The sequence below is a fragment of the Triticum dicoccoides genome, chromosome 2A (genome assembly GCF_002162155.2).
Source record: "Triticum dicoccoides isolate Atlit2015 ecotype Zavitan chromosome 2A, WEW_v2.0, whole genome shotgun sequence".
NCBI lineage: Eukaryota > Viridiplantae > Streptophyta > Magnoliopsida > Poales > Poaceae > Triticum > Triticum dicoccoides.
The window spans coordinates 779,980,189-779,990,793 of record NC_041382.1 but is presented as its reverse complement, the minus strand read 5'-3'; the positions used below and the strand labels follow the sequence as shown (position 1 = coordinate 779,990,793).

General features: G+C 47.1%; 1 protein-coding gene across 1 annotated transcript; it reads left to right on the top strand.

Moving 5' to 3' along the window:
- Positions 1 to 1,617: 1,617 nt before the first annotated feature.
- On the top strand, positions 1,618 to 2,964 carry LOC119357248 (peroxidase 12-like). The gene has a single exon (XM_037624243.1). The coding sequence runs from the start codon at positions 1,689 to 1,691 to the stop codon at positions 2,712 to 2,714; it is 1,026 nt and encodes a 341-aa protein (XP_037480140.1). The 5' UTR covers positions 1,618 to 1,688; the 3' UTR covers positions 2,715 to 2,964.
- Positions 2,965 to 10,605: the final 7,641 nt, after the last annotated feature.

Genomic DNA, 10,605 nt, shown 5'->3' with positions numbered 1-10,605 from the left:
GAACAGAGAGGAGAGGGGAAAGGGGAAGAACAGAGCGAGCTCGGGTGGACGAAGGGTCTATGTAGGACGACCTTTAGTACCGGTTCGTGATACGAGCCGGTACTAAAGATGCTGGAGGGGCCCCGGACTGACAACATCCTGCCACCACTCACTTTAGTACCGGTTCGTGGCACGAACCGGTGCTAAAGGTTCACCACGAACCGGTACTAATGATGTCCGTCCGCCTAGCCGTTGGAACCGGCACTAATGGACACATTAGTGCCGGCTCAAATTCAAACCGGCACTAATGTGCTTCACATTTGACCCTTTTTCTACTAGTGACAGCCACCGCTCCCGAGACCACAAGTGGAAGCGCCCCACCGAGGAAGTGTGAAATCTAATGGCCCTCTCTTATTTTAGGTTAGTAGTATTAAGTTAGTTGTGTGATGAACTCTGTTAGACCCTTTTGGATCGGATTGTGATGAACTTTGAATGTTATATTTATGTCGAATTGTTATGTTTATATGTTATATGTATGATGGATTACTATGTTCATATGTTGATTTACATAGTTTACATACTGGGCATGGTTTTGTATAGATTTGTGGTAGGACATATAAGGGGCATGCAGGTATGGAGTGGGGAAAATGCAGACTGTCCGATTACCTCCGGCGGACGCATCTGCAGGTGTATAGATGCTCCTCTAACGGTAGCTTTCAGTGGACATGCATATGCATGCAAAGAAGAACAAGTCTTCGTCCATTCATTTATTTATTTGCTGATGATGATGAAGGAGAAGGAGGTGCGACGATAGAAGAGCAAATGACTTTTTGGATAGGAGCTAGGAAAGCACGCGTCCATACCATGTCCATGACTGACCCGATCCAGTGTACGTACGTAGCTAATATAGTAGTGTTGTGGTACAGTGCAGCACGTGCCCGGCGCCGGCGGCGAACTTTCAGCGGCTTTATTTTCTCATGCATGTGGTACGTAGCTTTGCATGCATCGTCCGAGAGATAAGACGACACTTGACCCCCAACTAACCACACCTATAGCTTAATTATCTTTTTCTTTTGCGGGATATAGCTTAATTATCTTCGGTGGCCGCCATTAACTAATCAATCGCTCAACCCGTAGCTTGGTGTCGTTCAGAATGATTCCATATCCGTTAGATCCAACTGGATGCTCTTGCTTGCTCCGTAGATTATAGCTTGCCAAATTAGCAAATACGTGCTCGATTCATGCAATCTGTCGAGCAATCTATGCCGCTTTTTTCCTTGCATATATACTATAATAATATACTAAGTGTGTCCAACATGCACGTCACTGTGGTGTTAGGTGAAAGTTCACGTGGAAACAAGGAGGAAAGTTCGAGGAAGAGACACGATCCAGCTGAGGTACCCTACCCGGCCAGTTGATTTTCTTGACCTTTGTCCATGCAACTTGCACATGTTGCATGTCCCTCTTTAATTTGCAATTAGTCTCTCTCTTTCTGCGACTAGTCTTCTCTCTTCTCTAGTTAATCTCCACGACTTGAACATCGCATGTGGATCAGATCGAGCCAGCCAGCTCGGTCGGAGGTGACTAGCCGTTCGGTGTATAAATAGCAAGGGGTTAGCGGCTATCTTGTGCAAGCCACACGACCCTCCCTCCCTCAGACGTAGGTCACTAGCTAAGGTCTGCAAGAAGCTAGAAGCTCAGCTTCAGCGATGGCGTCCAGAGCAGCAGCGGCCATCGCCGTCCTGGCCTTGGTCTGCGCCGCCGTCCACTCGTCGGAGGGCCAGCTCTCACCCAACTTCCACGCCGCGACGTGCCCGGACCTGGAGCACATCGTGGAGTTCCACGTCGCCGAGACGTTCCGCCGCGACGTGGGCGTGGCGCCGGCGCTCATCCGCATCCTCTTCCACGACTGCTTCCCGCAGGGCTGCGACGCGTCCGTGCTGCTCAAGGGCGCCGGCAGCGAGCTCAATGAGGTCCCCAACCAGACCCTCCGCCCCGTGGCGCTGGACCTCATCGAGCGCATCCGCGCCGCCGTGCACAGCGCCTGCGGGCCCACCGTCTCCTGCGCCGACATCACCGTGCTCGCCACCCGCGACTCCCTCGTCGAGGCCGGCGGGCCGCGCTTCGACGTCTCCCTCGGCCGCCGCGACGCCCTCGCCCCGGCGTCGTCCGCTCTCGTCGGCCTCCTGCCGGCGCCCTTCTTCGACGTGCCGACCCTCATCTCCTCCTTCAGCAACCGCAGCCTGGACGTGGCCGACCTGGTGTCCCTCTCCGGCGCGCACACCTTCGGCGTCGCCCACTGCCCGGCCTTCGAGGACCGCTTCAAGCCGGTGTTCGACACCAACCCGGCCATCGACTCCAAGTTCGCCACCTCTCTCCGGAACAAGTGCGCTGGGGACAACCCCGCCGGCACCCTGACCCAGAACCTCGACGTCCGCACCCCGGACGCCTTCGACAACAAGTACTACTTCGACCTGATCGCGAGGCAGGGCCTGTTCAAGTCGGACCAGGGCCTCATCGACCACCCCACCACCAAGCGCATGGCCACCCGCTTCTCGCTCAACCAGGGCGCCTTCTTCGAGCAGTTCGCCCGGTCCATGACCAAGATGAGCAACATGGACCTCCTCACCGGCAACAAGGGCGAGATCCGGAACAACTGCGCCGCCCCCAACAGGCGTGTCCAGGATATCGAGACCGCCACCACCGGCGACGAGGGGATCGCCGCCGACATGTGAGACATGTTCTATCGATGTAACGTAGTGTTGAGTGAGTGACCGTTAAGCCGGTGTGTTTTAAACTTTTAATTAATTGTGCAAGCATGTTGTCATAGTTAATAAGATGAGAGGTCAAATCGTATGCATCTTTTTCTCAGCGTGTGTGTGATCATCAGTAACTTCGTAATGTCTGACCAGGCTGTGATGCAAGCTTGTCTGAATTTCTTGTAATTTACCCTCCGCCTTCTATAAAGTTAAGGCATGTAATTTGCGTGCTATCTCTCAAAAAAAAAGTAATATCCGAGTGGGTCAGCTTCAAGACCAACTAGAAACGCAAAGTAGCGTGTCACTCTCAGTGTTACGTCTGGTGTCAACACAAAAAAGAGAAGCCGTCGGTGTCACGTGCTGTATGATGGTCAAGACGGCATAACCGGATAATTAGGCCGCCCGGAAACGGTGCTCCATCTCTCACTGTCAGTGTTACTGCATGACGGTCAATACATACAGCTTAAATACATAAGCCGAGAAATGCTTAACAAATGACATACATGTTCGGGATGTACTGTACTGGCACGTTACCAAAGTTTAATTTCTAGTTCGTCGCAGAAAAACGATTTCTGTAATGTCATGATAGATTATGAATACATTGGAAGTTTCTTCCGCAAAAAAAAAACAATTGTGTTTTTACGAGAAACTGACTTTTTTCTGCAAAAGAAAAACAGTGTCCTCTTTTAGAATTATCTATTGTACTAATTGAGTTACTTTTTTTAGGGGACTAATTTTTTTTAACGGGTAACTAGGGACGTTATTAAGCATTAATCAACATCGGAATACAAATAATGTCTGCTACTGTCCCTAGCCAAATGTGGCGACCTGCAACAAGAGAAGATGCCGCTTTCGCCAGTGCATGGGCTTCGAAATTATTTTCTCTATGTTCAAACTTGAACTTGACATGGTGGAAATCCCTTCTCCTCTCTGATATTTCATGTAACACCGATGCATAGTGTGTCACCGATGTTGTTTCTATCCTGTTCACTACTTCCAGACAATCGGAAGCAATCAGCAAGCGGGTTAGATTTAGGTCCGTAGCCAAAGCTAGAGCTTCATTGCATGCGTGTGCCTCCAAAGCAACCGCATCGTTCAAACCGTCGAAAACCAGTGTCGAAGCCCCCAGGAAAAGACCTTCCTTGTCTCTGCATATCACCGCTGCTGCCCCAACATGGCCATGCCTCGATATTCCCCCATCCACATTGAATTTTGCTTCGTCTTCCACCAGTGGAAGCCATGCTTTGTTCCGAGGCCAGGTCCCGACAGCTGACATAGCGATCGGGTCTTCCCGCTTCACTGCAATCTCTAGGTCCTGAAGATACCTCGTGATAAAACACCAAGTAGACAGCGGGCTCTGAAATTCGTTGTCATGGATTGCTTTTCTTCGCGCCCACCATATAGCCCACATAGTGATCAAGACTTTTGCAAGCTCCTGTTCATTTAATGTTTCAAACAACCAGAATAACCCCAGCCTGGGATCCGGTGATCTATTAGAAATGACATGTTTCAGCACCTCTCTTCACCAAGTGCCCACACACAGCGGGCCATACGGCAGTCAAACAAAGAGTGGTGCCAAGTGTCTTCCTGTGCATTGCATAAAGGGCAGGCCGCTGTATCTACCATCTTTCGGTGATGTCGGATAACCCCAGTTGACAATGAGGTATGTGCGAGGCGCCAGAAAAAAACCCTGACCTACGAAGGCACCCTCGCCTTCCAGAGGCGGGACCAATCCCTTTTGGCCGAGGCCTGATCGGATGTGCTTGTGCCATACTCTATCCAATCCTCCCGCTGATACTTTATACCCGTTAACATCCTGACACTGATTTGACCGAGAAGATGCCTCGCTTGTCATAGTGCCACGCATAAAAGTCATCTTGCAGCCTTGAGCTCAACGGGATATTCAGAATAGCATCCACATCAGGGCCGACAAAATGTTCGACGAGCATCTGCTTGTTCCATGTCCTCGTGACCGAGTCAATCAACTCCGAGACCTGTTGCGGTGGATCAGCCCTCAAGGCACACAAAGGCCGCAGCTTATAGTCACGTGGTATCCAGTTATCGCTCCAGATGTCAGTATCCGCACCTGTCCCCACTCTTTTGATAATTCCGAGTGCTAGGATCTCCTTACCCTCCATAATAGAGCGCCAAACCTCAAGGATGCTGCATTGTCGGTAGTAACGTGCCTTGAGCACCCTCGCGCTTAGAGAATCGGGTTCCTGTAGAAGGCGCCAAGCTTGTCAGGCCAGCAAAGCTAGATTCAAAAGTTCAATATCTCTAAAACCCATTCCTCCCATGAATTTAGGCTTGCACATAGTATTCCAAGACACCCAAGCCATTTTCCTTTCTCCTCTTTTGCTGCCCCACCAAAACTTCCTGAGTAGACCATTAATATGCTCACACAAACCTCTTGGCAATTTGAAACAAGCCATGGAGTATGTTGGTATGGATTGTGCCACCGATTTTATTAGAACTTCCTTCCCTCCAGCTGATAAGCACTTTTCCATCCATCCTTGTACCTGCTTCCATATTCCATCCTTTAGGTACCGAAAGCACCCCTCCTTTGAACTACCAACATCAGTTGGTAGCCCAAAATATTTCTCCGACAGCGATTCATTATGCACATCAAGCAATCCTTTCACCTCATTCCTCAATGTATCTAGTACACCTTTGCTGAAGTATATGGATGATTTGTCTGTGTTGATACGTTGTCCTGACGCATCATAGTATTTCTTCAACAACTCTCGGACTTTAACTGCACTCTCCGTTGTTGCCTCAAAGAAGAGCAAACTGTCATCCGCAAAGAGGAGGTGATTTACCGCTGGCGCTGTGGTCACAACAGAAACTCCTCTAATCCCTTCTTCTTGAGCTTTCAGTAAGCAAGAGAGGCCCTCAGCTGCCACCAGAAATAAATAAGGGGAGATAGGGTTGTTGGAAATATGCCCTAGAGGCAATAATAAAAGTATTATTATTATATTTCCTTGTTCATGATAATTGTCTTTTATTCATGCTATAACTGTATTATCCGGAAATCGTAATACACGTGTGAATACATAGACCACAATATGTCCCTAGTGAGCCTCTAGTTGACTAGCTCGTTGTGATCAACAGATAGTCATGGTTTCCTGGCTATGGACATTGGATGTCGTTGATAACGGGATCACATCATTAGGAGAATGATGTGATGGACAAGACCCAATCCTAAGACTAGCACAAAAGATCGTGTAGTTCATATGCTAGAGCTTTGCCAGTGTCAAGTATCTCTTCCTTCGACCATGAGAGCATGTAACTCCTGGATACCGTAGGAGTGCTTTGGGTGTATCAAACGTCACAACGTAACTGGGTGACTATAAAGGTGCACTACAGGTATCTCCGAAAGTATCTATTGTTTTATGCGGATCGAGACTGGGATTTGTCACTCCGTGTAAACGGAGAGGTATCTCTGGGCCCACTCGGTAGGACATCATCATATGCGCAATGTGACCAAGGAGTTGATCACGGGATGATGTGTTACGGAACGAGTAAAGAGACTTGTCGGTAACAAGATTGAACAAGGTATAAGGATATCGACGATCGAATCTCGGGCAAGTACAATACCGCTAGACAAAGGGAATTGTATACGGGATTGATTAAGTCCTTGACATCGTGGTTCATCCGATGAGATCATCGTGGAACATGTGGGAGCCATCATGGGTATCCAGATCCCGCTGTTGGTTATTGACCGGAGAACGTCTCGGTCATGTCTACATGTCTCCCGAACCCGTAGGGTCTACACACTTAAGGTTCGATGATGCTAGGGTTATAAAGGAAGTTTGTATGTGGTTACCGAATGTTGTTCGGAGTCCCGGATGAGATCCCGGACGTCACGAGGAGTTCCGGAATGGTCCGGAGGTAAAGATTTATATATGGGAAGTCCTATTTTGGCCACCGGAAAATGTTCGGGATTTTTCGGTATTGTACCGGGAAGGTTCTAGAAGGTTCCGGAGTGGGGCCCACCTGCATGGGGGGACCCACATGGACGTGGGTAGTGGGGGCAAGGCCCCACACCCCTGGTCAAGGTGCACCAAGATCCCCCCTTAGAAGGAATAAGATCATATCCCTAAAAAGGGGGGATAACAATGGGTGGGGAAGGAAATAATGAGATTTCTTTCCTCCCACCTTGGCCAACGCCCCAATGGACTTGGAGGGCAAGAAACCAGCCCCTCCACCCCTATATATAGTGGGGAGGCGCATGGGAGCTATACACGAAGTTCTGGCACAGCCCTACCTCTCTTCCTACTCCTCCTCTCCCATGGTGCTTGGCGAAGCCCTGCTGGATTGCCACGCTCCTCCACCACCACCACGCCATTGTGCTGCTGTTGGATGGAGTCTTCCTCAACCTCTCCCTCTCTCCTTGCTGGATCAACGCGTGGGAGACGTCACCGGGCTGTACGTGTGTTGAACGCGGAGGTGCCGTCCGTTCGGCACTAGGATCATCGGTGATTTGAATCACGACGAGTACAACTCCATCAACCCCGTTCACTTGAACGCTTCCGCTTAGCGATCTACAAGGGTATGTAGATGCACTCTCTTTCTACTCGTTGCTGGTCTCTCCATAGATAGATCTTGGTGACACGTAGGAAAATTTTGAATTTCTGCTACGTTCCCCAACAGTGGCATCATGAGCTAGGTCTATTGCGTAGATTCTTTGCACGAGTAGAACACAAAGTAGTTGTGGGCGTTGATGTTGTTCAATATGCTTACCGTTACTAGTCCAATCTTGTTTCGACGGTATTGTGGGATGAAGCGGCCCGGACCGACCTTACACGTACTCTTACGTGAGACAGATTCCACCGATTGACATGCACTTGGTGCATAAGGTGGCTAGCGGGTGCCAGTCTCTCCCACTTTAGTCGGAACGGATTCGATGAAAAGGGTCCTTATGAAGGGTAAATAGCAATTGGCATATCACGTTGTGGTCTTGCGTAGGTAAGAAACGTTCTTGCTAGAAACCCATAGCAGCCACGTAAAACATGCAACAACAATTAGAGGACGTCTAACTTGTTTTTGCAGGGTATGCTATGTGATGTGATATGGCCAAGAAGAATGTGATGAATGATATGTGATGTATGAGATTGATCATGTTCTTGTAATAGGATTCACGACTTGCATGTCGATGAGTATGACAACCGGCAGGAGCCATAGGAGTTGTCTTTATTTATTGTATGACCTGCGTGTCATTGAAGAACGCCATGTAAACCATTTTACTTTATTGCTAAACGCGTTAGTCATAGAAGTTGAAGTAGTCGTTGGCGTGACAACTTCATGAAGACACGATGATGGAGATCATGATGATGGAGATCATGGTGTCGTGCCGGTGACGATGATGATCATGGAGCCCCGAAGATGAAGATCAAAAGGAGCAAAATGATATTGGCCATATCATGTCACTATTTGATTGCATGTGATGTTTATCATGTTTATGCATCTTGTTTGCTTAGGACGACGGTAGTAAATAAGATGATCCCTTACAAAATTTCAAGAAGTGTTCTCCCCTAACTGTGCACCGTTGCTACAGTTCGTCGCTTCTAAGCACCACGTGATGATCGGGTGTGATGGATTCTTACGTTCACATAGAACGGGTGTAAGACAGTTTTACACAGCGAAAACACTTAGGGTTAACTTGACGAGCCTAGCATGTGCAGACATGGCCTCGGAACACGGAGACCGAAAGGTCGAGCATGAGTCGTATGGTAGATACGATCAACATGAAGATGTTCACCGATGATGACTAGTCCGTCTCACGTGATGATCGGACACGGCCTAGTTGACTCGGATCATGTGATCACTTAGATGACCAGAGGGATGTCTATCTAAGTGGGAGTTCATAAGATGAACTTAATTATCCTGAACATAGTCAAAAGACCTTTTGCAAATTATGTCGTAAGCTCGCGCTTTAGTTCCACTGTTTAGATATGTTCCTAGAGAAAATATAGTTGAAAGTTGATAGTAGCGATTATGCGATCAGTAGAAAGCTTATGTCCTTAATGCAGCGCTCAGTGTGCTGAACCCCAACGTCGTTTGTCGATGTTGCGAACATCGGACATACACGTTTTGATAACTACGTGATAGTTCAATTAAATGGTTTAAGTAGAGGCACCAAAGACGTTTTCGAAACGTCGCGGAACATATGAGATGTTTCGAGGGCTGAAATTGGGATTTCAGGCTCGTGCCCACGTCAAGAGGTATAAGACCTCCGACAATTTTCTTAGCCTGCAAACTAAGGGAGAAAAGCTCAATCGTTGAGCTTGTGCTCAGATTGTCTGAGCACAACAATCACTTGAATCGAGTGGGAGTTGATCCTCCAGATGAGATAGTGATGTTTCCCCAAAGTCATTGCCACCAAGCTGCTAGAGCTTCGTGATTAACTATAACATATCAGGAATAGATATGATGATCCTTGAAATATTCATGATGTTTGACACCGCGAAAGTAGAAATCAAGAAGGAGCATCAATTGTTGATGGTTGGTGAAACCACTAGTTTCAAGAAGGGCAAGGGAACAAAGGGATACTTCATGAAACGGCAATTCAGCTGCTGCTCTAGTGAAGAAACCCAAGGTTGAACCCAAACCCGAGACTAAGTGCTTCTGTAATAAGGGGAACAACCACTGGAGCAGCATTACCCTAGATACTTGGTAGATGAGAAGGCTGGCAAGGTCGATAGAAGTATATTGGATATACATTATGTTAATGTGTACTTTACTAGTACTCCTAGTAGCACCAGGGTATTGGATACCGGTTCGGTTGCTAAGTGTTAGTAACTCAAAATAAAAGCTACGGAATAAACGGAGACTAGCTAAAGGTGAGCTGACATATATGTTGGAAGTGTTTCCAAGGTTGATATGATCAAGCATCGCACGCTCCCTCTACCACCGAGATTGGTGTTTGCGTTGAGCATAGACATGATTGGATTATGTCTATCGCAATACGGTTATTCATTTAAGGAGAATAATGGTTACTCTATTTTTGAATAATACCTTCAATGGTCTTGCACCTAAAGGAATGGTTTATTGAATCTCGGTCGTAGTGATACACATTTTCATGCCAAAAGATATAAGATAGTAATGATAGTACCACTTACTTGTGGCACTGCCATGTAAGTCATAATGGTATAAAACGCATGAAGAAGCTCCATGTTGATGGATCTTTGGACTCACTCGTTTTTGAAAAGTTTGAGACATGCGAACCATGTCTATTGGTGTATATGCATGAAGAAACTCCATGCAAATGGATCGTTCGGACTCACTTGATTTAGAATCACTTGAGATATGCAAATCATACCACATGGGCAAGATGACTAAAAAGCCTCATTTTCAGTAAGATGGAACAAGATAGCAACTTGTTGGAAGTAACACATTTTGATGTGTGCAGTCGAATGAGTGCTGAGGCATGCAGTGAATATCATTATGTTCTTACTTCACAGATGATTCGAGTAAATGTTGAGTATATTTACTTGATGAAACACAAGTCTGAATTATTGAATGGATCAAGTAATTTCAGAGTGAAGTAGCAGATCATTGTGACAAGAGGATAAAATGTCTATGATATGATCATAGAGATGAATATCTGAGTTACGAGTTTTGGCACACAATTAAGACAATGTGGAAATTGTTTCGCAATTAATACCGCCTGGAACACCATAATGTGATGGTGTGTCCGAACATCATAGTTGCACCCTATTGGATATGGTGCGTACCATGATGTCTCTTATCGAATTACCACTATCGTTCATGGGTTAGGCATTAGAGACAACCACATTCACTTTAAATAGGGCACCACGTAATTCCGATGAGATGACACCGTATGAATTATGGTTTAGAGAAACCT

Excerpts from the sequence above, each read along its gene's own strand:
- LOC119357248 (XM_037624243.1), top strand. The coding sequence starts at position 1,689 with ATGGCGTCCAGAGCAGCAGCGGCCATCGCCGTCCTGGCCTTGGTCTGC.